General features: G+C 34.8%; 1 protein-coding gene across 2 annotated transcripts in view; it reads left to right on the top strand.

Annotated features, from left to right (window-relative positions):
* Window positions 1–27,157, top strand: part of LOC106052774 (E3 ubiquitin-protein ligase UBR4-like) — a 68,066-nt gene that overhangs the window by 14,497 nt on the left and 26,412 nt on the right. Inside the window, exons 30-75 of one of the 2 annotated variants that reach the window (XM_056021610.1) lie at window positions 52–142; window positions 619–740; window positions 892–998; window positions 1,152–1,247; window positions 1,369–1,487; window positions 1,650–1,729; window positions 1,831–2,028; window positions 2,369–2,429; window positions 2,784–2,978; window positions 3,116–3,186; window positions 3,528–3,675; window positions 4,247–4,444; window positions 4,548–4,577; window positions 5,022–5,195; window positions 5,867–6,118; window positions 6,729–6,818; window positions 6,968–7,060; window positions 7,219–7,278; window positions 7,576–7,800; window positions 8,412–8,499; window positions 9,359–9,431; window positions 10,082–10,259; window positions 10,429–10,476; window positions 10,826–10,982; window positions 11,116–11,186; window positions 11,501–11,590; window positions 11,728–11,865; window positions 12,282–12,363; window positions 12,472–12,688; window positions 13,278–13,476; window positions 13,671–13,830; window positions 14,800–14,976; window positions 15,415–15,536; window positions 15,927–16,035; window positions 16,982–17,139; window positions 17,239–17,406; window positions 17,792–18,110; window positions 18,973–19,129; window positions 19,581–19,677; window positions 19,846–19,953; window positions 20,207–20,320; window positions 25,139–25,285; window positions 25,698–25,865; window positions 26,108–26,182; window positions 26,643–26,690; window positions 26,863–27,036. In XM_056021610.1, the coding sequence (XP_055877585.1) occupies window positions 52–142; window positions 619–740; window positions 892–998; window positions 1,152–1,247; window positions 1,369–1,487; window positions 1,650–1,729; window positions 1,831–2,028; window positions 2,369–2,429; window positions 2,784–2,978; window positions 3,116–3,186; window positions 3,528–3,675; window positions 4,247–4,444; window positions 4,548–4,577; window positions 5,022–5,195; window positions 5,867–6,118; window positions 6,729–6,818; window positions 6,968–7,060; window positions 7,219–7,278; window positions 7,576–7,800; window positions 8,412–8,499; window positions 9,359–9,431; window positions 10,082–10,259; window positions 10,429–10,476; window positions 10,826–10,982; window positions 11,116–11,186; window positions 11,501–11,590; window positions 11,728–11,865; window positions 12,282–12,363; window positions 12,472–12,688; window positions 13,278–13,476; window positions 13,671–13,830; window positions 14,800–14,976; window positions 15,415–15,536; window positions 15,927–16,035; window positions 16,982–17,139; window positions 17,239–17,406; window positions 17,792–18,110; window positions 18,973–19,129; window positions 19,581–19,677; window positions 19,846–19,953; window positions 20,207–20,320; window positions 25,139–25,285; window positions 25,698–25,865; window positions 26,108–26,182; window positions 26,643–26,690; window positions 26,863–27,036 (6,052 nt within the window). The remainder of the gene's footprint in view (window positions 1–51; window positions 143–618; window positions 741–891; window positions 999–1,151; window positions 1,248–1,368; window positions 1,488–1,649; window positions 1,730–1,830; window positions 2,029–2,368; window positions 2,430–2,783; window positions 2,979–3,115; window positions 3,187–3,527; window positions 3,676–4,246; window positions 4,445–4,547; window positions 4,578–5,021; window positions 5,196–5,866; window positions 6,119–6,728; window positions 6,819–6,967; window positions 7,061–7,218; window positions 7,279–7,575; window positions 7,801–8,411; window positions 8,500–9,358; window positions 9,432–10,081; window positions 10,260–10,428; window positions 10,477–10,825; window positions 10,983–11,115; window positions 11,187–11,500; window positions 11,591–11,727; window positions 11,866–12,281; window positions 12,364–12,471; window positions 12,689–13,277; window positions 13,477–13,670; window positions 13,831–14,799; window positions 14,977–15,414; window positions 15,537–15,926; window positions 16,036–16,981; window positions 17,140–17,238; window positions 17,407–17,791; window positions 18,111–18,972; window positions 19,130–19,580; window positions 19,678–19,845; window positions 19,954–20,206; window positions 20,321–25,138; window positions 25,286–25,697; window positions 25,866–26,107; window positions 26,183–26,642; window positions 26,691–26,862; window positions 27,037–27,157) is intronic. The other variant, XM_056021611.1, reaches the window with a different exon arrangement.

Raw genomic sequence — 27,157 nt, 5'->3', positions numbered from 1 at the left:
ACAAATAGTTTAAATAGACAAGCCTATTTATAATTCATTATCCATATTTAGGTGGTGCCCTAGTGAAGCCAGTAACACTGAACTAGTCAAATTCATGTTTCCACTCATCTATGATGTCACTACAGAATATCTCAGAGACATGGTGAGCTGACAGTTACATTTTGTATTTGTCCTGTAAGTGTGCTGCTAACTTGGGATGTTTCTCTAATAGATTTGACTCTATTCAAAAGAAACATTTGGCTGCATTTTTTGTTGTTATTAACCATTATAAAGTTCATAGAGTGTGTTTTTTTTTTTTATGTTTTAGTTAACGATTTCAAGATAATTTTCTGAATGTTGATTATTGATTATAGGCTAATATTCTAACCAGTGCATTTTTTGTAAAAAAAATAGGTTCCAGTACTCTGTGATTAGGTGCCGGTACTCAGTAGTTGATTGCCTAACTTTTAACTACTAAAAATTAATAATGTATGTTAAAATACAAGAAAAGTAATAATTTTTTCAAAAAGGTGCCGGTATGCCGTCCTGGTGCTTACCGTCACAAAAAAAAAGCCCTGATTGTAACTATAGGATTTATAGTTATTCTAATTAAGTGAAAACACATTTCTTTCCATCTAGGTGACTACATTGAAAGAGAAGTTCCTACATCCTCAGGATGAAGCTAGATTTGAAGAGAAAGCCTATAGACATGCTATTCAGGCTTGTGATCAAGTCATTGTTGACTTCTCTGATGCTGAGAGGTAAGAGAATACTGAACTAAGCTTTATTCAACTTTTTTTTTAATAATTGGTTTCTCTGCCATGACTACATTGTTACAATTTTAGCATTCTGGGATCTAAAAGAAATATTCACTTGGACTAGGATTACGAAGTTACTATTTTTATTTTCTAGTGGCCTGGATGAAAAAATTCTGTATGAGTGTATTAAGTTTATGGAGACCAATCTGGAGAAACCTGCTGCAAGGCAGGCCTTCAAAGCTGTGTACACTGGGAAATCTGGTAGGTCACTGGATAGGTTTTTTTGTTGAAACTATCAAGTTGATAGAAATGATAATACATCTTGTTGGTTACTTCATAGTCTATTTCATTCTTGGTGAGATAGAAATCTGTTAGCGTAACTTATGTGTTTATATGTTTTCTCTTTCTTGTCAGATATGACTTCCTTATTGCTGTCTGTATCAAAATCCAATCTGAGCGATGCATACACAACAAGAATTCTTAAATTTTTCATCAAGCTGTTCCAGCTAGGTACTTGATCATTTTTCATTAGCAAAAACATTAACTACTGATCTAAAAATGAATGTCATAAAAACAGACTGTATGTCAGGATGTAGTAATTTTTGTTGCATACATTTCTTGTACTTTTCAGCTGAGAAAGAGACCAATGATGAAAACCTTCGGGCTCTTTGTCAGGGTTTATCTGGTCTGGCCAGTGTGGAACAAAAAGATTTACAGAACTTGTTGGTCAAAATCATACAAGGATCTGAGGTATGACAATGTGTTTGGTTTTCTCTGTATGCTTTGAACTTTTTTGAATATTATAATCATTAAGAAAAAGAAATTTAAACGAATTAGTGTAAAAAAAAAGCCCTAAATAGAAATAAAAAAAATTTTTTTTTTTACAATCTTAGTTTGTTCTAATTTTTTCAGGAGAAAGCAACAGATCAAGTAGTGAAAGAGAACTGTGGTCTATTCCAGACATTAATTCAACACATTGTCAAAGAGAAGAGGTAACTTAAATAGTACTACTTTTTTTTTTTGGTTCTACATATTTACATAATTTTAATTGTTGCTATAAGTCTCAAATGTATTATTTACTTTGTGCTTCCAGTCCTATTGGAGAAGATGGTGTAATCACTATCTTACTGTCAATTCTACCAATGGGCACCAAGATGCTGGAGTCTGGCAAGCCTAATGATCTTCTGGCTTTTCCTGACTTGATGCTGATCATGCAGACCCTTGCAAGTGCTGGCACAGGAAATGGTCATGTGCACCTGTTTCAGTCCACAATACATTGGCTGGAACTTTGGTGAGTTTTTCCACATCATACAGTTATGCACTCTTTCCAAGCATTGAAAATCTTATGCATCATATGCATATTTATTTAAAGCTTTTCTGTTTCTCATATTTTTAGAATTTATGTTAAATTTATTTCGAGTTTTACACTAACAGTCCATTACAAAAAGTAAATTGAAATCATCTTGAGCGGGTGTTAAAGCTGAGCCCACTATATGCCCAAGGATTCAAACTATGACCAGTAATGACTACACTGTTTTATTAAATCAATCATTTGCATTTCCTTTAGCTGTATTCCAACTAATATAGTACACATGTTCTTATTGACATATATGTGTTTCTATACCTCTTAGTAAATCCAGTCTAACCAAAACAGAATCTTTGGAAGCAGCCATCAAAAATGAATCTGAACAAGTGAGTCTACAGTATTAATGCTATCCATATTTAACTAAAGCACATTTTTTGTTTGAAATATACAGTGTTAGATAATTTATTAAAAAGCATATTCCATTCTTAAGTTTTATAGATCTGAGTGGGGACTTTTAGAAAAACATTATTACCATGTGGGATATAAAAATGTTGCTACTTCATTTTGATGTCATAAAAATTGACTGAATTCTGCACAATTTACAACCGCTCAATGCTCTGAATGATATATTTATGAAACTATAATCTATTAAAGTCATGAAATCAAAAATTATTTACCTTTTTACACATGGGTTCTAATTTTGTAAGTCAATGTTTTAAATGTGTCTGTGTGTGTTGCAGCAGGGTATGGTAGAAACATTGTGTTGTCTGCTGTCTTATATTGGACACATTTTGTGGTCACTGAAACGGTCAACAGATAGAGCCAGGTCTTTTTCACCTTTCCTGGAGCAAGAGGCCCTGAACATTCAGGAATCTGAGGGAGAGTGGGTGGAAGACAACGTCCATGATGAAGAAGAATCTGCTGGAGAAGATTCGGTAAATGATTTTAATCTCTCAATGAAAGTTTTGAAATTTTAATTGATAAGAATACTGAACAAAAATAAAATATATACTTTAAATATGTTGATTTAGATGAGCCACTAAAGTAAAATATGTTGACATTGTAATTTCAGGATGAAGAAACACTTAACAATAAACTGTGTACATTCACCATTACACAGAAGGAATTTATGAACCAACATTGGTAAACACAATACAATGATTTTTGCACTACTTTTAATTATGTTAAAACCTTAAGAGTAAAATGTGTTTTCTTCCTATTTAAAACTTTTCACAGTAGTGAAGCTATAAAGCTAGTGTTCATCATTTCATTGTTTTATTTTTTAATTCTGTGCCAGCACAAAGTTCATAGACAACAAGGTCTGAAAAGGGAACTTTACTTTTACTTTTACTAGAAAGTTCACTAGTGTGAACTTCATGAAGTTATATTCTCCAATGTAATGTTTGTTTGCACTAATAACATACTAACCTTGTTGAATTATTCATCCGGTATGCTCCAGCATTAAGTGTTGTCTTTCTCTCCAGGTATCACTGTCACACTTGTAAAATGGTGGATGGTGTCGGTGTCTGCACTATGTGTGCCAAGGTGTGCCACAAAGACCATGACCTGACTTATGCCAAATTTGGATCTTTCTTTTGTGATTGTGGAGCCAAAGAGGATGGCAGTTGCAAGGTGAGACTTGTTCATAATAGTGACAAAACTGTGACATGCACAAACAATTGTTTCTCCTAATGATTTATTGAGTTCATCACTTTTGTTTAGCCAACAGTTAATGAAAGTTATGTGTATAGCACATCTACCCCTTAGTATTTTTCCTTACAGACATCTGATGTTTGTTTGTAAAATGTTTTACATGTTTTGGATGTTCCTTCAGAGTTGAAGATAAGTTACTTCCTAATCCAAACCTCCTCTGGGACGATGGGGGATGGCAGCAGGCAGGGTATAAACCCATTGAAAAGTCTGAATGACAGTCCAGCGCGCATACTGCATGCTCAGGCAGCCATTCAAAAGTTATCTGGTACCCATTATAGCACATCTACCCCTTGTATTTTTCCTTACAGACATCTGGTACCCATTAGAGCTGAGAGACTCAATAACATCTTTAAATGTAGAATAAAAGTTATACTTTCCACTAGGACTTGAACACAGGACCCTTGGTTTGAAATTCAAATGCTTTGACATTTCATAATCATTTACATACATTCTTTAAGCAGCTCTCTTCTCACTTGCTTTGTTTATTCAGGCTTTGACAAGAAGAACATCGCAAGGAGGGTTAGAGAGTACAGCCCCTATGTCGCAGTCACCATTTGAACATCATCACAGCTCACTTCGTCGGCGGTTACCTCCATTCCCTGACAATGAATCTAGCAAGACAGGAGAAGGAATGCGAGCCCTTGAATACTTCACTAAGACCAAAGAAGCTGTGTGTGGACAAATACAGGCAAGTGCTAGCTAGTTGTAATGGATGTTCATAACTTATTGTTTAGAAATAAAAATTTATTTCAAATCTTTACCAAATTATTTCAATTTTTTATTTGTTTTAGGCTCAAAAAGAAAACTTGTTGACACTTTTGGTAAGGAAACATTTTTTTTTTTTATTTATTATTTTTTTCTCAATTTCTAAACTGCTTTTATTTCTGAGGATCAAGAACTGTCTAAGTATCATGCATTAAATGGGGCTTTGGATTGAAGTAACAAATTTTTTTTAACAATGTACTGTGGGTTGTTTTAATTTTGGTGCTGACTGTTATATATGTTATGAAACACTCGCTTTTGTAATTATAATGTCAGGTTTTAACAAGTGGTCAAGCTCGGCAATAGATTTAAGCTTTTCAATATTAGTTTTAAGATCAAATCAAAAATGTGTTTAACTCATTGAAAACAATTTGTTTTGAGAAGCAATAGATGAGTAATTTAAATAACTCCAAAGAGAAATATTTTTTTTAATGCTACTTATAATTTGTTTTGCAGTGAGACTGATTTGCAGTATAGTTTCTTTTATTTCCTAACTTTTCCAGAATGCGTCTCAGACAATACAGAATGTCTTAGATATCCTGAATGGTATCATCCCACCACTGACACTGAGGTACCAGACGGTGTCAATGGCTGGCAGCAGTGCTAAGGCCCAGCAGACTCTGGCAGACCTCCACAGGCTGCCTAAGGAAATAGAGACCACAACAGATCAGCTCATGGTAATGAAGCATCATATTGAATGATTGAAGGGAGATTGTCCTTACATAATTCATTCAGGATTAACTTGTTGCAGAATTGTTCTTAGCTGTTATAATACCAATCTTCAACTTTTTGAAGAACTTGTTTTTTCTATTTCACTGCAGTTGGTGTGGAGCTTCATTCATTAAAGTTCCATTAAACCTGTTTCATTAGCTTTAAATTGTTTTTTTTTTTGTTTTTAGAAAAAAAAAAGACTTGTTTGTTTGTTAAGTACATCTGTTTGTTTGTTAAGTACATCTGTTTGTTTGTTAAGTACATCTGTTTTTTTGTTAAGTGCATCTATTTGTTTGTTAAGTACATCTGTTTGTTTGTTAAGTACATCTGTTTGTTTGTTAAGTACATCTGTTTGTTTGTTAAGTACATCATAGGACATGAGAATTAAGCTGGAAATTCCAGTATAAAAAATGGTATTTAAATCTAATTAGTCTTGTGTTGTAAAAATTATTCAGGTGCTAATTTTGTCAACATGGTGGAATCTTGTTTTAATAGGTGTATGTAAAAAAAAATAAATCTTTTGAGTGTTGGAAATTGAAGTCCTTTTCAGCTTGAGGATTTATCCGTTCTTTATATTTTTATATCTAGTGTGTTTTATGACTAAAAGAAATAAACCAATTCTTTGATTTTGATTTAGACTGTGACACTTGGATCCCAAGAAGGAGCCTTTGAGAATGTCCGCATGAACTATAGTGGAGACCAAGGTCAGGCCATCAGGCAACTAATCACTGCTCACATGATACGTCGTGTGGCCATGTGTGTCCTGTCTTCACCTCAAGGCAGGAGGCAGCACCTGGCAGTTAGCCATGAGAAGGGCAAGATGACAATCCTTCAGCTTAGTGCCCTACTGAAGCAGGCAGATTCCAGCAAGAAGAAGTTGACCCTCACTGTAAGTAAAGTATTATTTTCTCAGTGCAATCTAACTGTGGGTTTAAGTCCAACAAAAGACAAGGATTATTTTACTCAAAACTATTGGACATTTCCAATATCAACACAACTAATGAGTAGCTAGATTGAAATAGGTGCAAAGAATGCTTATAGACCATTTAAAGCATAATTAAAAATGAATTATGCATATTTTGTTAATACATATATATATCATCTTTAAAACGATAATGTAAAGTAGCTTGTCTCATCTCTCAATAGCCTTCCATCTTCTATGAAATACTTTATAAAATAGTTGCAACAGCAAATTATGATTTTCCAAAAAACTAAGAACAGCTAATTATAGTTTTCTACAAATTGTATAGGTATATAGGTATATAATGATTTTGAAATAAGATTTAAAAGCAGTTTGTGTGTGTTCAACAGAAATTTTTCCACTACTAGATTTAGTTGTAAGCTTTTAGTAGTGTTATGTGTATGACTGTGACTGTCTGCTGGTGACTGCCTTTGAGTTTGTTTGTTACACAAACTCCCTTTATTATTATTATTTTAAAAATCTTAAACAAGTTTTATTGAAAATAAAAATGTTCTGACTTTTTGTTTGTCCTTTTCAGCGCCTGTCATCAGCACCTGTTCCATTTACTGTGTTGTCTATAACTGGAAATCCCTGTAATGAAGATTACCTGGCAGTCTGTGGTTTAAAGGTTTAGTATTCTTTGTTTTATTGTCAAGTGATTATTATTGGCCCAGTTTGTTGACTCATCCCTTCCCCACCCTCACCACTGCCCCCTTTTGTATTGGGCCTGGAAAAAACAACAAATAAAACGAATGAAATTAAATTTGTATATTCTAGGATTGTCATGTGGTGACCTTCACCAGCTCTGGCACTGTAGCTGACCATCTGGTTCTCCACCCATCACTGGCCACTGGAAACTTTATCATAAAGGTAAAAACTATCACAGTAAAGTTCATATAATAAACATTTTTTTTTTACTGTTAACAATTGAACATTTGGTTAAAAACATTGATATATTACCTGTCTTCATACAATAAAAATACACCATTAAAATACTTTTAAAATCAACATTAAAATTTGTATTTCAGGCGATCTGGCTTCCAGGTTCTCAGACAGAGTTGGCCATAATTACATCTGATTTTGTCAAGGTAAATATATGTTTTGCATTGGAAGTCACTTTAGGATATTAACGTGACAAAAATTATTCACCTGAAACATTATTATTAATGAGCCATAAATAATTTTAAAACGTTATTTAGGCATATAATAAGACACTAAGGAAACAGTGTGCATATTTCATATCATTTAATAAAACAAGTTCTTCTAATAACGAAATAAATACTGATGTGTTTAAAGTGGTTGAAGTGTTAATTTAGCTATGAACTGTACACAATGTCTCTTAAAATGTAATTTGAATAGAACTAACATGTTTGTTGGTCTATTAGATCTATGACTTGGGTGTGGATGCTATCAGCCCACAATACTACTTCTTGCTGCCCAGTGGAAAAGTGAAAGATGTCACCTTTATCTTCAGCGATGAGAGTCGGGCCATGGTGCTTATGGCTTCTACTGGCTACATCTACACACAGACACTGGACGAGTCCAGTCTGGCCAAACATGGCCCTTTTTACATCACCAACGTCATGGAGGTGAAGCATGCTGATCTGAAGGTTTGATTTGTTTTTTATTATTTAATATTGATTAATTGTTTATTGAATAGAAGATGTCTTTAGCTTAATTATTGGATACTATAGTTTGAAACTAAACCAAAAAAATTGATATAATCAGAAATACACTTGACATTCAACAGTATATATAAAATATAATATAAATATAAAAATATAAAACCCCATCCATATATTAGATGCTTCTATGACAACTCACTTGTGCTTAGTATAGAAGCAAAAAGCCTCAGAAATGAAGTTCATCAGTTATATCAGAATATGTAGGCTGCATAGAACACTACCTTACCCATACAGATAATGAGTAACTTCTTTGAATGGGGTGCAAAGAAATATGTAGCTTGCAGGGAAATGGAAATTAAAACATGTGGGTCACAGTATTGATTATTAAATGTCTCAGTAGATGGTTACAGAAAGAGCTTATGTATTCAACTATATTAGCCACATGTAAGACCTCCTCTATCTATCAAAATATATCATCTTCTGTAAGAACTTTTACATACATATGAGTAGTGTCTGATCACCATTTCTTAGATGTGACTATATAAAATCTGTAAGTACACTTTTTAAAGTTGAAACGTTGTCCTATATTTGGTCAGGATACAACTGGACAGTTGGCAGGAGGTGGAGGTGTCTCTGTCTACTACTCCCATGCCTTACAGCTTGTTTTTTTCAGTTATGCATCAGGTGAGTCATTCTGTACTGTCTCAGTATTTAAACAAATAAAGGAGGCACAGTTTTGTTTTAAATAAATATCTTGTAATACTTTCCATAATACTAATAAAGTCATTTCCTAAAAGACTTCAGACTGTACTCCAAATAAACTACCCAGTGCTGTTTGTCAGGGTTGTGTTAAAGCCTTAGCTCGTTTGCCCGGGCCCCTGACATTCAACAGGCACCTTGGTGCTCACAATAAATAAGTGACTCACTGTTAACAATGTAATTGCTTAATGATATGAATATAAGTTATGATGACAAACTGATGGAGTAATGACATTGAATTTAAAACATTCTAATATTGTGGATCTATTAATTAAACAATAATTCTCCACCTTGCTGTCCCACAACGTACACATTAATGTTCAAAACCACAACACAACACATTGCTGTCTCTAGTCACCAGTGTAGACTTCCAATCCCAGAACTAACTCCCTGTAGAGACATAAGAAAAGACAAATTGAAAGTTCTAGTCCCAAAGCACTAAGGCAGCGAAACAACTGCGAAATGCAGTAATGCCTTAAATACTCACCCTAAACAGGGGAACACAGAAGAATCTCAAACACACGTTACACCAGCATAATAACAAAACCACTCCATAAACTTACAAGCTAGGCAACCAAGAAAGTGCGTTCAAAAATTGTGCACTTAATACACATTGCTTCTAGAATGTCATAACCTACGCACCGAAACTGATTACACATGAAACATCTTCACTTTTCAACAGAAATGTTCATATAAATAAAATTCACTTTCAAATATTACCTATAGAATCCTAAGTCTTGTTATTGAATGTGTTTATTGTTTATTATCTGCTTCAATCGTATAGGTAAAAGTTTTGCAGCCCCTGTAGCTAAAGATTTATCTACTGTGACCAATCTATTTCCAATTACATTCAAGAGGTAGGTCATAATATAACCCAAGCAAGAGTCAATATAAACAAAAAATGGAAACTTTTAAAAACTATGTCAATATTTCTTATACTTCCTGTTAATTAAAATTATACAGTGCAACATGAACCTTGAAGGTTACTTAATTTTGTTTTAAGCATATTTTGGATGACTTTTTGAAACAAATCCAGTTTTGTGTTATGTCATTGAACACTAGCTTACAGCTATATAGTTAATTATTGTCTCTTTCAAGTTACTGCTTTTAATTTTCCATGCTTATTGTAGGAATGGTCACATGAGACTGTTATCATGATTTTTCTGACTAACATAACCAAACTTAATCTAAACTTATCAAGTCTTAATGTTAGAAATATATTAATACATTTCATTGATATTAAGTGTTTATTTAATCATTGCCCTGTGGACAATGGTTATGCTTCTCCTGGATGTGGCAAAATATCTAGGTCACAGCTGTTGCTGCATAACCAAAGGAAATACTGCATTCCTCATTAATCTTTGGACTTGTTGAAGACAATCCTTATTATTAGTTTATTTAATTAATATGAGTTTTGAACAGGTTCAGATATGCATCTTTATTCGCAAATAAAAATTTGCTTGAGACAGTGTGGTTGAAGGGCAAAACATTCTTGTTTCTCTTTCAGTTCCAATGGTGGAGGTAAAAGTAGCAACAGTCAGCCTCTAGTCTCCTGGTCAGAAGTGCCTGGACACACTGGCCTTTTGTACTGCATGGCTCAGACCACCAACAACCCCATAGTCCTGATGATCAAACCTGAAGTGATCATTGTGCAAGAAATCAAAGTACTGCCATCCAAAGCAAAGGTTGGGGATAAATTCAGCTAGTTCTTATTCTAAGTTTTGGTAGCTTTTGATCACTTAGTTGTAGATGTTTGGGTTGAGTGCATGTTTGTTAACTTCATTAATTTGCTTAGAACTATATATCCTAATAAAAACTATTTGACGCTTACATATAAATGTGTCCACATTTCAGATTCAAGATGTTGTTGCTATCAGACATCCAGCATCCAATTCTGATCAGGTTTGTGATAAGTCTAGACCATGATTGTTATTCTTTTGTTATGGTTTTGGTTAGTGAGAACAAAATCACTAGTTAAAGACTAATCAATGTAACATTAAACATCTACTTATACTGTACACATTTGCTAATCTTGTGTGTGCCTTTAATAGTGTGATTCCATATGAATCAAATTAACATTTTGTAGAAGATTTTAACTTTTATTCTGCATTTTAAGGCATTAACTTTGTATTAACACACATATTTCCTTACACTATGGCTGCAATAGGTCACTCTATCACAACTTCATAAACATTTGATCATAAACAAATTGTACTACAAATATGAATCACTTATTGATTCTAACTTTCAGCATCGTACCACAATGATCCTGCTGTGTGAAGATGGTAGCCTGAGAATTTATATGGCCAATGTTGAGGCCACTAACTACTGGATGTCACCTAACTTACAACCCAAGAGCCCCATCTCTGTATTGAAACCTGTCAAGAAGAAGAAAATTGTCAAGTCAGGTAACACTCACATTTAACGTAGATTAATTCAAAAATTAGTCTTTTTACCACATAATGCCATTTTTTAAATCGTATGTGTACCAGAAAATTGTAATTAAAAGTTTTGACTTGTATAAATATTTGTGTATTGTAGGTCGCTCCAACAGCTCTATATCATTTCCAGTGGATTTCTTTGAACACTGCCAACATTCTAATGATGTGGAGGTGAGTCAGTGAATATGTAGCTTATGTCTCTTAGTGACAGTAAAAACATTTGTTTTTTTCATTTAATCCTAAATAAATGGATTTAAAATTTTTTAGCTATTAATTTATGAAGATTAATGTTCAAAAAAATGTTTCTATATTAGACCTTTATAGTTGTTAATTTTATGGAAATGCTTCAATATTAAACACGTTTTTTTTAAACCACTAGTGTTAGCAATTGATGCTTTTAAAAGATTTTTTTAGACTAAATAAATATGACGTCTTTAAATAATAAGAAAACTTCATAATAGTTTGATGTTTTATGTTTCCCCCAGTATGGAGGTAATGACATTCTTCAAGTGTATAATACACAGCAGGTTAAAAATAGGCTCAACACAAGTGGTCTGTACATTGCTAGTACCAAGGTATAAGAAAGTTTTCTGTTGTAATTTATTAACTATTGAACTGTTCAATAGACTTACACTCATGTTATTTTTCAATTTGTCGATTGATATAAATAGATCTAATTGGCACAGTTCATTTTTGACTTTATATTTTTCAGCCAAATGGCTTCACCATGGAGATAACTAATACCAACAATTCAACTGTTCCTGTTGGCATTCGCATCTTTGTTGGGTCTCAAACTGTCGAGAGAGCCCCTTCCTATGTTGAAGTCTTCCGCAGACAAATTCAACTTCAAGTAAATATCTTTTTATATTGACAAGCAGGGTGTCCACAAATTTCTTATACAACTTGACAAAATTGTTAATTCAATTGGTTAATTAGGTTTCTTATAATTAGGTTTCAATAATGACAGTGTACTTGAAACACTTGATACCACAAATCGTATCAAAACTTTTTTTTTTAAGTAATCCTGTTGTATAAGGACTCTATGAACAACCCTATGCATTAGAGCAAATTCCTATGACTATTACAATTATTTCAGCCATGACTAAGAAATAAGTGTTATGAAAATATATTTGTTTCATTAAAAAAAAAATTATTTAGAAAGTAACTAAATATCTTCTTTATATTTAACCCTCCTGATCCATTGTCATTGACTATTTTGTTTGTGAAAAATGGAAACAAACATTTTTTTTTATCGCAATGTTTCAGCTGAACATGAGAGCTAGATGGTTTGACATTCCATTTACCAGAGAGGAATCACTTACCGCCGATAAGAAATTTGACATTTTCTGTAAGTACACATTGACAAACCTTGATGGCATTTATTATGTCAAAGTTCACAAAACATCATATCATAAGAAAAGTCACTTTCTATTGATGATTATTTTTGTCCATTTAGTTGGCTGCAGCCAGGACCCAAATTCAGTCACAATGGTGGACTCTGTTAAAGTCTATGTGAAAACTAAAGAAACATTTGGTTGGCCAGAAGAACCTGAAGACTTCCCAGAACCCAGTGCTCCTACACCCACTAAAGTAACCCCTTCTTGTAACAATGCAACCAGTGCTGAGGTGGATGCTAGTCCAGTGGCTGCAGTACCACTAACAGGAGCAGACAGGTAAATGCATGCACCACTGGTATGGGTCTGTTGGTTTAGCTTAAAATTGTATTATCTAAGTATCTATCTATGGCCTCCTTTAGTCACGAAGCGACTATGGATCATCTCATGTAAATGAGATGAATGCCTGGGCATTAGCTGTGGTCAAAACAATGTCACCCACACATCAGTTCCCCCCTCTCCATGCAGCTGATGTATCCAAAGGAGGGCAGTGCCGATACAGTATAGTTCAAGTAATATGTATACTTCAATTATTAAAAAGCAATAATTTTTTTTTATCTGTACCAATTGGATTTCCTCAATATACTATTTTTTTGTACATAATCCTTTTTCAAATATATTTCTGTATGGGCGTATATGTATTTAACCTTCTTTGGTGTGCTTCTTTATAAGTAACACAAAACACAAAATTTAAATTATTTTCTGAAATGCTCAACATTTATTTAGATTTAAAGTTTTTTTTAATAATTGAAGACATGTTCAAGGTGCTTGACTTAGTTAAGTTTACATTATGAACTCCTTTGAATTGAAAGTAAGATGTTCTTCAAGAGTTATCCTATTTAAATCATTGTGTCACATTGTTTACCAGATTGCTGAGCAGTGCATTGGAAGTACTGGATGGAGCCTTCACTATCATGCCTCAAGCTGAAGAGGATGCTGCAAGGGAGATGACTCTAACCCTGGCCACTTCATTATTGACATTGACTACCCCAGAACTAGTTCAGCTGCATACCAAGTCATTGCTGGCTTCACTATTTAACACAAAAACAGCTTATCACAATCATAAAGTGAGTGACCTAGTTGCTTTTGACAGGAACTGATCATATGTTTTTTTTGTTATAACTGATTTAATTTTTATGTTGTAACAGTTAAAGTTTTGTTTTTGTTACAAAGAAGTATTTCATGTATTGAATTTTGACATTTTTGTTTAGATGCAGTGAGAAATTATTGTCTAACAATGTTTCTGCCTTTCTCTCCTTAGGATCATGCTCTACTGAACCATGTCATGAGGTGTCTCCCATCGCCAGATGTACCAGACATGGATGTGGAGGCCTTCCAACACCTCTTGGTCACTGCTAGATCTGTCTCAGTCTCCAGGCCCTTCAACTTGGTCAAATTTGCAGAATCCCACAGCAGTCAGGGTTAGTCTTGTAGTTAAGAAGTTAAGTCAACTGCTGTCTGTAAACCAACCCTAACTAGTCCTTGTAGCAGTGTTTATAGTTAACAGTTGCATAAATGTCAAGGCTACATATTGTAGATAAATAATAATAAGACATTGTCTTTGATTTCAAAGATTAAGGATGAGCGCAGTATTTCACATAACCATGCAAACCCCGGGCGACCTGCATATTTTGCCATATTGGATGCAGAGAAACCTGTAGACCGCTTTTGTCATCTGCACCAGTCTTTGACAAGGACTTTTATTTATTTACAAATGTGTGTCCCTCGACCTTATGAGAACTCTTCAGCTGTCTCTTCCACCTGCTTTTCTGTTTGCCAGTTAGAGTCCATTGGCACATGAGTTGATCTTCATAGTATTTCTGGGAGGCAACTCTATTACAGACAGCCTTTAAGCTAACAAAAAAAAAAGATTATAACATAATATACATGTAGTCACTTAGATCATGACTCTAATCAGACTTGTTTTAATAGTGTTCTTTTTCCTAGATACTCTTGAAATTAATAGTTTTAGAACTATATATTTCCTAGATACTCTTAAAATGAATAGTTTTAGAACTATATATTTCCTAGATACTCTTAAAATGAATAGTTTTAGAACTATATATTTCCTAGATACTCTTAAAATGAATAGTTTTAGAACTATATATTTCCTAGATACTCTTAAAATGAATAGTTTTCAGTTTTCTAGCTTAGTAAATGTAAACAGAATACATCACAATAAAACAAAATAAATTTATAATGCGTATGGCTTAACGTAACATTCAATTTACAAGATCATTAAAAGTTATACTCACCAATTCACTAATTTAATATGACTATGAAATGGTGGTCACATATTCACTAATTTGATATATAATACAATGAATGTCAAACAGAAAGCTTCAATTTTTTTAAAAGTTATTTAGAATGGAATGTGTTGTATTTGTTAGTGCTGGAAGTGACAGATATTGAAGAGTCTACCGATGACACACAGCCTGTGAAGACCAACATGTACACACTGACAGACAATGAGAAGATGCACTTTACCTCCAGGCTGGTGGAAGCTTTCTGGAGACTCCATGCAGCCAAACCAGCCAACTCAATGTTAGCACCTGTCTGCTTACCTGGTAAGTCAGTAGTCTCATTTCAAAGTCTATTCAGACCAGTTGTAGCAAGAACATGGTTCAACACAATCTCTGGTTTAACATACCATTTTATAAGTCTCAATTTTTGTTTAATGGCGTGCCATTTTCCTAACATTTATTTTTAGCAAAATATTTATTTTTAGCAAAATATTTATTTTTAGCACTTAATCCATTGCGATCCATTGAATGGGTTAGTTTGTTACTTAAAATCCTGTTTGAATCCCTATTGTCTGAGTGTTGCATCCACGCCTCATTTTTATTGGATAGGGGGGGGGGGGAACTCCCTTCACTTGGGTCCATGCAAGACTTTCTTTCAATCTCAGCCATACTCACAGTATGAAATCTTAGGAACAATGCTGGTCAAATTGACTTGTACGCTTTAGACCACAGTTTACTGATGTTTTTTTTAATCTTATCCAGGCTTGACCAACATTGATATTACAGTCAGCTGTCTTGTTGAAGTCATCCATGCCTTCACTCTCTGTGACCCTGACTTTGTTCAGTTGGCTACCAAACACTATGTCAGAATGTTGCTATCTCAGGTAGGCTACACTTACAATGACTACCAAACACTATGTCAGAATGATGCAATCTCACATAGGCTACACTTATAGCTACCAAACACTATGTCAGAAGGCTATTATCTCAGGTAGGCTACACTTACAATGACTACCAAACACTATGTCAGAAGGCTACTATCTCAGGTAGGCTACACTTACGATAGCTACCAAACACTTTGTCAGAATGCTGCAATCTCACATAGGCTACACTTATAGCTACCAAACACTATGTCAGAAGGCTACTATCTCAGGTAGACTACACTTACAATAGCTACCAAACACTATGTCAGACTATTGGTCTCTTACAATGGCAGATACAAGTCTGTGCTTGTTTCATCACTTAGAACCTACACTATTGTCTTAATGTTTCAGGATCCTGTTGTAAGTTTCTCCTGTCGCCAGGCTTTGATTCGTGTTTTGAGACCCAGACACAAGAGAAGGAGGGTATTTGTTCACTCACCTCCACTGCTGACTCCACAAGGTATGAGCTCATATGTTTAACTCATTCTTTACCTGTTCTAAATAGATGTGTTGCCTTACACATTTTTGTATCGTATGTTGGGGCTTAACAGTTTTTGTCTTTTTTTATTTGCAATGTCATTAATTTGTCTTCTTTAGTATCTGATTGTGAAGAATACTTTTGTTAATTTTTTATATAATTGTTTTGTTTTAGAATGTTATCAATATTTGTGTATGTTAATAATGATTATTTTAGACATGTTTATTTCTACACAATTGCATTTTTCTATGCATAGTCTTTGTGTATAAACAGTTGTAAATCTGTGTATTCATCTTTGTCAAATGTTCCAAAATTATTACCTTCACACCTTCATCTATCCCATAGTCTGTTGAACATGTTGGGGGCATCACATGATCTTCAAACTGTCTTTCTCCATTCTTCTCTGTCTTTTGCCTTGGATAGAATCTCTTTCAGTAACAGCCCCATCCATTCTTTTTTGTTGTCTTCCCATCACTTTCTCTGTCTGCCTCTTCTTCTTTTTCCGTTTACTGTTCCCTGAAGGAAGGTCTTTGCCAGCCCTGAGGACCTTGTGATATGGCCATAAAGTTTTAGGTTGCAAAATTATAGACCACATAAAACTGGATTTGTTCTTTCTACAATTGTATTAATTGTACAGAGCCATTTTACAGAAAATAATGTAACATAACCAGTTCTCATCTAACTCTTACTTCTCACACATGCAGTCATTTCAAGCAAATCTTGTCAACTGTCACTGACTTTTCAAATTAAAAATCTTTCAGTCATTAAAGCCAGCATTCTAAATTACAAATGTAACAATCATTACAGCTAAACGGTTTTCAGTTGTCTTATAATATTTGCTTCTTTCTAGTTATTGAAATGTAATGAACTTCACATGTGTCGTAAGAATCAGCTCATTAAGTAATTACACTTTTATTATCTCTCCAAGGTGTTGATGATAATGAAGAGGATGAAAATGAAGATGACAAAGGTGAGCAGCCAGATACACCTCCTGAAATCAACCTGCCGCCTGTCGAGGACCAAGCTGCCATGCCTCCACTTGAACAAGACTTGGAGCCTGAGCCTGATGAACTCTATGAAGTTGTGGTCAGTTTTCTTTGTTTCTAGAACACTTTGTGAATGTCAGAATTCAAGATTATTTAGTTTGTTTGTTTTTCCTGCATCCAATTTCTTGCCTACTTGTAGGACAACAACATGTTGCTGGATGATGGCATGGGGCAGGCCAACGGAATGCAAGGACTTGAAGCTCTCTGGGGTATGGAGCCCAACTTTCCCCCAATGGTAGAGATACCAGCTGATGCGGATGATGAAACTATGGTAGAACTGGCCATTGCATTGAGTTTACAAGAGCAGGTAAATTGATTCCTATTAACAGGCCCTTTCTCTAGATAGTGTTAGAATATTAAGTGTTGTATTTAAAACAACAAAAAATTAAGCATTCAAAAGAAGATTCTTTTTCTTATATGAGCATATCTTTGTCCTAATTTCTTAGTGTTTTCAACTTCATGTCAAATTGATAGAATAGTATTAAAAAGGTTATCAAAGAATAATTTTATACATGATAAAAATAAATTACTTCAATAATTTATTTTGCATTTCTTTTGCTAACATAAAAAGAAAAAGAAAAATTCTTTATTTTGTTTCATTATTTTATATCAATAGGCAGTTACCTGATTTTAAGTATTTAATGTACTATCTTTAATGCATTGTGGTAATTTTATTTTAAATTTGTCTACAGGAAGGAGGTCAGGTTGGTCAGTTACCTAGTGTGTTAGCTGGACGACTGGCTAACAATCTGGGCATTAATTTAGGTCAAGCTGCTGGTAACCTTGGGATCCAGGGCCTAGCGTTGGCCCCTGCTGGCCAGGAAGATGATGATCTTGAACTGGAAGAGCAGCCTCTGTCCGACACAACAGCCTCTGCCCCAGCTAGTGATGATGAGATTGGGAGCACAGCGGCTACTGATGGGTCAACGCTGAGGACCTCGCCAGCAGAGCAGGGCGGTGGCTCTGGGGCAGGGTCAGAAAGTGGTGGGAGTGCTGTGGACTCAATCTCTGGTAATAACAATTGTACACTTATAATTTCAAGAAACCAAATCTAATCTCTGGTTAGGATAGTACACTCCTTACTGAAAGGTATATCTCTGTTAAAGATGGAAAAATAAAATTACTGATAGCCTCCTTCAGTCACCAAATGACTATGTTTGGGGTCAGCGGCATCGCAGGCTCTTCCAGGGCATAGCACTGTGTGCTGCAATGTGCCTAAGGGTTGCCGGCTCCTGATTTTTCCCCAGGCTTAACTCCTCAAGCCTTTCTTATGTTTGGGTATAGCAGCAAGGCAGCAGAGGTTTGAATTCTCAGTTTTCTTTCTCCTAGGTGGGTAGCCAGCCAAGACAAACGAACACCCCGCCCGAAGTTTACTGGCTTAATTCATTTGCCCTTTCTCCTGTTAGTGAAACAGTTCTGCCTAGCCCAATATCTGAGCCACATGTGAAGGCCAGGAGTTGGACACATGAGAGTATGAGACGCATGCCATTGGAAGCATTGGTAGTGAAGTGCTTATTTCTATTACCACTTCTGGCAATGACAGCCTTACTTGCCTACACTGAATTAAGAAATATATTGAATGCAAGTTTACAATTACCCACATAAGTACTAATGTCTTATTTCATTGAACACATACAAAAGTATTATTTTAGAATTTCTGAGATCATGCTTAGACACCATCAAGCTTCTGAAGTCAATAACTGAGAGACTTGTTTATAGCTAGTAAAAATGGAGTCACAGTAAGAGCCATGAAGATTGAGAAATGAAAAAAAAAAAAAATCAATGTCAATTTTGTTACAATTTTGTATTTCTGTTAAACAATGAATGGTTTAATGCAATGCTCCACTATTGATCTATTGACCTGCTCTTTCAGCCACCAGTGGAAGGAGCAGCTGCTATGGATTCCAAACCAGTGAAAGTAACCCACCCTCAGCAGGGACCAGGGGGGATGTTTCCAGCTACCTGGGAGTCTCTTGTGGATACCTGTTACATAGTGAGAACACTGAGTTGGATACGGACACAACACAAAGGTACTTACTTCCCTTGCTACTGACTGGCTTCCCCTTTCTTAATATTTCACATCCTTTGGGGGGGGAGAGAACCCCAGAGAAAACACATTTTATTGGAATATCTTAGATACTAACTTCATCAATTGTTGGCCAAAGAAACTGCCCTTTACATTACATGTTTGTTTATTTGTAAAATGTTTTACATGTTTCGGATGTTCCTTGAGAGTTGAACATAGTTTACTTTCTAGTCCAAACCTCCCGCAGGACGAGGGGGGATGGGAGCAGGCAGGGTTTGAACCTGGGACCATCAATTAATCCAAACGACAGTCCAGCGTGCAGACCGCACGACCAGACATGATCTGAAAGCGATGCTTTACTTTTTACTTAACTACTTATGATACAAATTCTTTGAAGTAAATAAGATAAGTGTTTTATTTTATTTCCCGTATAAATGTGTGTTGTTTTGTCACAGGCTTCACAATCTTCGCCTGAAATTTTTGGAGTCTTTGCTGCAATATTTCTCTGAAGTACAAAAAGTTGGTGGCGTCAGATCTGTTCCTTTCATGCAGGTATCTGTACTAATCTTAAGCGTTGCTTCCATATGGTGAGCAAAATTTATTATACAACTAACACATTATTATTGTGAAAGTATAGGGTCATTAGAGAAGATTCAATGGATAATGTAATTTATGGAAACTAGAAAGATTATTTACTATAATTTACTTACAACTTGTTAGGTGCTGTTGATGTTGACCACTGACCTTGAGCCAGAGGAAGACCGGGACAGAGCCGCACTGGATCTCTTCCTAACAACAATCATTCAGAAACTGGACCTGAGTGGACAGGTACATTCATTCTCCCATTTTTCTTGTCTTTAGACCTGAGTGGACAGGTACATTCATTCTCCCATTTGTCTTGTCTTTAGACCTGAGTGGACAGGTACATTCATTCTCCCATTTGTCTTGTCTTTAGACCTGAGTGGACAGGTACATTCATTCTCCCATTTGTCTTGTCTTTAGAAATCATCCTCACAATTTTGATAATCTGGAGTTACTTGTCTCAGACTTGAAAAAAAAAACTTTTTTGTTTGTTTTACAGGATCTCCAACAGATTTCTAATCGCAGTGATCACTTTGAGGTCAAATTGATTTTATTGAGATTGATTAGTGTCCTCTTGTCAAGGTCAAGGTCAGGATCCAAGTACTCTAGTGAGGTTGGTCATCTTTCTATGTAAATTACATATGATGTGACTGTTATTTATTTTTTTTTACATATAAATGTGATCTGTTTTTATTATATTAGCATGATGATATAAATTTATAGCTTGATGATATAAATGGATAGCTTATCGTAATCTAAGTTAAATTTTATGTGTTATAAAAAATATTTTTAAACATTTAATTTGATGCAGCTATTAGTATAACTAACAAAACTGTTTCCAAAAATGAATAAAATGTCAATCTATTTATTGCTTTTTTAAAAACATCTTGTTTAACTATGCCCTAACATTACAATTACTTATTGGACCCATCAATGAACATGCTAGCTTCAGATGTAGTTTCATCTGCAAAACAGTTGTACATTTAATTGTAGATTTGTTCCAGTGCTTTAATTTGGGTCCTATAGTACCAATTTTTGGTTTATATTAGTTAAAAACTTTGAAAGATGATATTGTGGAGTTTAAATTTTATATTTGAGCATACAAAGTATGTCAGTAGGAGTTAATTATGATGTACATTAAATTATTTGTTAAATGTTATTTAACCTTGGTTAGGCTGATAATAGAATATGCATCCTCTGTTTGGGACCCCTCAACTCAAGAAAACATTAAGAAACTAGAACAGACACAAAATAGAGCAGTGCGATTCATAACAAACGAATATTCACATTTGACTAGAGTAACACCTTTAGTAAAATCACTAAATTTAGAAAGCCTTCAGGACAGAAGGCTCAAAAGTAAAGTAGCAATAATACATAAAACACTGAACCATAATCTTCAAATACAAAAACAAAATTTAAATTTAATATAATGGATGTGCACTGTGTCTTTTGGATTCTAATGTTGGTATGGATTTTAATTTGTGTGGAAACGTGTATTTCAGTGGAGTTTTGTGGTAAGACGCTTGACAGTATGGACAACACACCCGCCATCTTGGAACCTAATAACGAGCCTAAGCCCAAGGCTTTTACCGAACAAATCCCTAGCGCAAAACGTAAGAAGAGAGGACGTGAGGAGGAATACGAGTTAAGTGTAGAAGAAGAGGACAAAGAGGCTTCCTACCACCCATCGTAACAGGCAATGTTAGGTCTTTACAAAATAAGATGGAAGAATTAACAGGTTGCTGTGAACATTTGTATCAATTCAGAGAGTGTTCCTTAATGTGTTTCACTGAAACCTGGCTCAATGATACGATACCCGACTCTTCTGTTGATCTCGATAAATTTTACGTTTATAGAGCAGACAGAACAATTAATAGTGGAAAGTCAAAAGGAGGAGGACTCGCAATCTATATAAACAAGGAATACTGCAACGCCAATAATGTGAACATCAGGAATAAAATTTGTGACCCTAACATTGAACTTATGTGTGTCACACTTAGGCCCTACTACTTGCCTAGAGAATTCACCCAGGTGTGTGTTGTTGTTGTGTACATACCACCGACGGCTGACACAGCGACTGCGTCGGAAATAATTTTTGATGTGTTACACAATGTACAATCAAAACACCCGGACTCTGTTTGTATCGTAACTGGAGATTTCAACAACCTAAATATTGACAACACACTGTCAAACTATTGCCAGTATGTCTCCCTCCCCACAAGGCAGGGCAGAACGCTCGACAAATGCTACGTAAACATTAAGCAGGCTTACAAATGTAAAAGTTTGTTCCCACTTGGAGAATCTGACCATGTATTACTCCATCTTATACCAAATTACAAACCTACTCTTAAAACTACAAAGAGAGTTATAAAAACGGTCAAGATGTGGTCTGAAGAGGCTGTAGAAAAACTACGAGGATGCGTTGAGAAAACTAACTGGGAAATCTTTATTGAGAACTGTCCAGACATAAACGAACTAACAGAAACTGTTACCTCATATCTATCATTCTGCGAGGAGTTAACAATTCCAACAAAAACAATACAAGTCTATGGAAACAATAAGCCCTGGATGACCAAAAAAATCAAACACCTTATTACTGAAAAGAAAACAAAGTATAAGGCTAGCAACGAAGAGTTTATAAATGCTAAAAATAAACTGAGAAAAGCAATAATTGAAGGGAAAAAAACATACAAAGAAAAAATTGAGAATTTCTTTGCAAAGAACAACTCAAAACAATGCTGGGAGGGATTAAAGAAAATAACAGGCTGCGCCTCAAAACGAAAACAAATTTTAGTGGCTGATGATGAGAAATTCGCCAACGAACTAAATTATTTCTATTCTCGTTTTGACAAAGAAGATTTTGTTGAACTACACAAAGAACTTTTCAACACTCTGTCCAAAGGAAAACAAGAGCCCTACGTCAATTTTGTAACGGAGGATGAAGTGACATTGTTATTTAAGAGAGTAGACGTAACAAAAGCTTGTGGACCGGACAAAATTAGTGGCAAGCTGATCAAGCTATGTGCGGAGCAAATTTCTTCTATCTTCTGTCATATCTTTAACCAGTCATTGCAAACGTGCGTAATTCCAAACATCTGGAAAACTTCAGAAATCATACCAGTGCCTAAGAAACCAAAAATAGATTGCTTAACTGATTTCCGCCCAGTAGCACTAACACCTATTGTTATGAAATGTTTTGAAAAATATATTCTGAAACAACTTGTAGCAAAAGTCAATAACAGCCTAGACCCTCACCAATTTGCATACAAAGCAGCTAGAGGAACTGAGGATGCCATTCTATTGCTTTTGGACCAGCTTTATAAGCATCTTGATATACCCAAAACATATGCACGAGTCCTCTTCGTAGATTTCTCCTCGGCTTTCAATACCATACAGCCACATCTAATGATAAACAAACTGAGTAACTTAAATGTAAGCCCTTACTTGCAAGCATGGGTTCTAAACTTTTTAACCCAACGGCCCCAGCATGTTAAAGTCAACAACACCAAATCGTCAACTCGAGTACTATGTACGGGTGCTCCACAAGGTTGTGTACTTTCTCCTGTGCTATACACTCTTTACACTAATGACATAAGAAGCATCTATGACTCAGTTAAACTCATTAAATTCGCTGATGATACTGCCATAGTCGGTCTTATTTCAGGAGACGAAACTCAGTATCGAAGCTCGATAGAAGAGTTTACAAACTGGTGCACCGACAACTTTCTAGAACTGAATGTAACAAAAACTAAAGAACTTATAATAGATTTTAGAAAGAAAAAACAAACTATACGTGAACTGCAAATAAACACTACATCTATAGAACAAGTAAAGGCATATAAATATCTAGGCATTATCATCAACAACAAGCTTTCATGGGAAGACCACCTTGGAACTCTGACAAAGAAAACAGCCCAGCGACTCTTTTTTCTATACAAACTCAACAGTTTTAAATTAAACAAGAAGATCCTTGAGACATTTTACGGCGCGACAGTACAAAATCTGCTAACATACGGAATAAGTTGTTGGCAAGGCAACGCCTCATCTAAACTGTTGCAACGTCTAGAAAACATCATTAAAAAAGCATAAAAAATTACACTCACAACATTACCACATTTAAAGGAACTTTTTGAACAAACGTGCCTAAGAAAAATCGAAAAAATCTTGGAAGACAACGGCCACCCGCTCCATCAGAACTACGCCAGGTCGTCGCGAAGTGGGCGACTGCTGTCAATCAAAACAAGAACGGAGCGGTACAAAAACTCGTTCGTACCTCACTCGGTCAGACTCTATCACCGCCACTCATTGATCAGGGAACATGAAATGCACCAAGATACCTGTGTGTAGTCGCTGAATGAACTCTTTATGTTGTCTGTTGTATTTATGTGTATTTTTCTGTTGTGTTGTCTTTATATGAGAAACGAGTCCTTGTAATCACAACAAATTTCCGTAAGGATCAATAAAGCAGTCTTAGTCTTAGTCTTAGTCTTAGAAAGACACAAAGATAAAGGCACATTCCTTGTCCCATATGCTAGGACAAATTTGTACAAATACTCCTTCTTCCCTAGTGCTATTAGAGCATGGAATGGGTTGCCTGAGCTAGCCAGGAAAACCAGTGACTTGGCAGAATTTAAGTCATTGGTTAATATGCATGACTAAATGCATGACGCGTAGGACGTAATCATCTTCTTTTTTGAAGTAACGTCTGTATTATATAAGAAGATCTCCCAGCTGTGTGCTATCTAAAGAATTGTATCTGTTTTCTTCATGTAGTCCTTCTATTAAAGTATCTCCCAGCTGTGTGCTATCTAAAGAATTGTATCTGTTTTCTTCCCGTAGTCCTTCTATTAAAGTATCTCCCAGCTGTGTGCTATCTAAAGAATTGTATCTGTTTTCTTCATGTAGTCCTTCTATTAAAGTATCTCCCAGCTGTGTGCTATCTAAAGAATTGTATCTGTTTTCTTCCCGTAGTCCTTCTATTAAAGTATCTCCCAACTGTGTGGTATCTAAAGAATTGTATGTTTTCTTCCTGTAGTCCTCCTATTAAATTATCTCCCAACTGTGTGCTATCTAAAGAATTGTATCTGTTTTCTTCATGTAGTCCTTCTATTAAAGTATCTCCCAACTGTGTGATATCTAAAGAATTGTATCTGTTTTCTTCCTGTAGTCCTTCTATTAAATTATCTCCCAACTGTGTGATATCTAAAGAATTGTATCTGTTTTCTTCCTGTAGTCCTTCTATTAAATTATCTCCCAACTGTGTGGTATCTAAAGAATTTTATCTGTTTTCTTCATGTAGTCCTTCTATTAAATTATCTCCAAACTGTGTGCTATCTAAAGAATTGTATCTGTTTTCTTCATGTAGTCCTTCTATTAAATTATCTCCAAACTGTGTTGTATCTAAAGAATTGTATCTGTTTTCTTCCTGTAGTCCTCTTTTGTGAGCTACAAAACTGCCAATGCTCTCCTTCAATCTGGAACAATCAACTATTGTCTTCAAGTTTTGATCAACTTGTTGCCTTACTGGAAGGACTTCAATCTGGAAGATGTCCGTGTGGTTGACCCTGGGACTTCAGCGGTAAACTAAAGTTTCACTTTATTTGTAATTTTTTTAATATAATCAGAATCTTGCATCCAGATTGAAAAATAAAAACTATTACCAGTGCTGATCTATTCATCATGACTAGCCAAGACTTTGTTTAGTATAATTTTGTTTTTTACTTAAAAATTTATTTATTACATTGTAATAAATTATTAATATGTCACAGCTGAATAACCTTATATTAATAATATATGAAAAACTGAATAAGATATTGATTCTGTATTAAAGCTTAGTGAATTTATTTGTAAATAAAAGTTAATAAAACAAGTAAACAATAAATTTTTTGAGATAACATGGTATATAGTTTTCTATATATTTGATTCTAGTTATTTTTTTTTTGTCAAATCATTTTTCTCCATTCAAACTGTTATGGTTGGTTTCTGTTTAGGATGATCCAGCGAATCTGCCTGGCCAGCTATTGAAACCTTACCCTTCACATCCTCCTCCTGACATGTCCCCCTTCTTCTTAAGACAGTATGTCAAAGGTCATGCTTCAGATGTATTCCAGGACTACCCTCAGCTGTTGACTGAGATGGTGTTGAGACTTCCATATCAGGTAGATAGAGCTATTTACTATCAGCTTAATGATGACAATAAAGGTTTTCGTTTTCTGGTCTTGTTATTTTTCAAAAAAACAGTTCTTTTTAATAGTATTTCAACACTACTAGTTCAATATTTCTTTCAAGTTAAAACATTTTACATTCATTAGGCCTATTCACCATAGTTCATCTTGTTTATAATACAAATAAATATCACTGTGGGTCAATGTATCATTTTATCCCATGCTTTTGCTATCAGTTGAAGAAGATATCAGATGATCAGAAAATTCAAGGAGCAGTGTTTGATACCAAATGGAAGGAACTTCTTTCTGAGGTTGGTTTTCATTAACATAAAGTAACAGAAACTTTTGGTGATGATAAATAAAATGTCAGTAGGCAACAGAATGCATGGAAGTTAAGTAATTAATTTGCTCTTTTTGTTTAATGTTGCAATGAATGAAAATGTTGGATTTTATTACAAGTATTTTGTTTTAGATTTGAATTGTCTGAAGGAAAAAATGACTTAAAAAATGATATGAAATACCTAGTATCCATAGTACCTCTTAATATTGATTTGTTGTTTTCTTTCTATATTTGTTTATATGAGAGGAATTATTTAGATCACACAGCCCTCTATAGATTTTAAAGGGGTGGTTTGAACAAGTGTCCTGACTGCCTCTGGGTACAGTAAGGAAATGTTTAGAGTTCTGTTATAAAAGTAAATTTTTATAATGTAAATGTGTATATAAAATGATTGAACAGCCTTGTCATGTTGATTTGTTTCTCTATTTCAGTACATGTTGACCCAACAAACTCCATTTGTAAAGAGACAAGTTAGGAAGGTAAAAATTTTATAGCACTTGATCCACAATTTTATTTATTTACTAGTTGATTATATCACTTAATAATTATCTACTAATATATAAAGTAAATTTTGGGTATTTGTAAACAACTTTCTATTCACTATTAGCTCAGTAAAACTTAATACTATCTTCACTTTATTTTGGGTTTCAGTTGCTGCTGTTTATCTGTGGCTCGAAAGAGAAATACAGACAGCTGAGAGATGACTACACCATTCAGTCCAACCTTCTACAGATGACCCAGACATGCAATAAGAGTGGACTGGACACAGGGGCTGACTTGGCTCCACACAGCATCATTCTACCCTATGATACACTCTTGACTATGGTACAGTGCATTTCCAAGTGTCACGGCTTGTTTTGGAGAGTAGTAGGGTCTCCCCAAATTACATGACACACAAGTTACATAGGTGCCTCTATGGAAACACACTGAAGAAACTTAGTGTAGA

Source organism: Biomphalaria glabrata, chromosome 2, assembly GCF_947242115.1.
Source record: "Biomphalaria glabrata chromosome 2, xgBioGlab47.1, whole genome shotgun sequence".
NCBI classification, from domain to species: Eukaryota; Metazoa; Mollusca; class Gastropoda; family Planorbidae; genus Biomphalaria; species Biomphalaria glabrata.
Note: the sequence above shows the minus strand (reverse complement) of the source record. Positions and strands in the feature narration are given on the sequence as shown.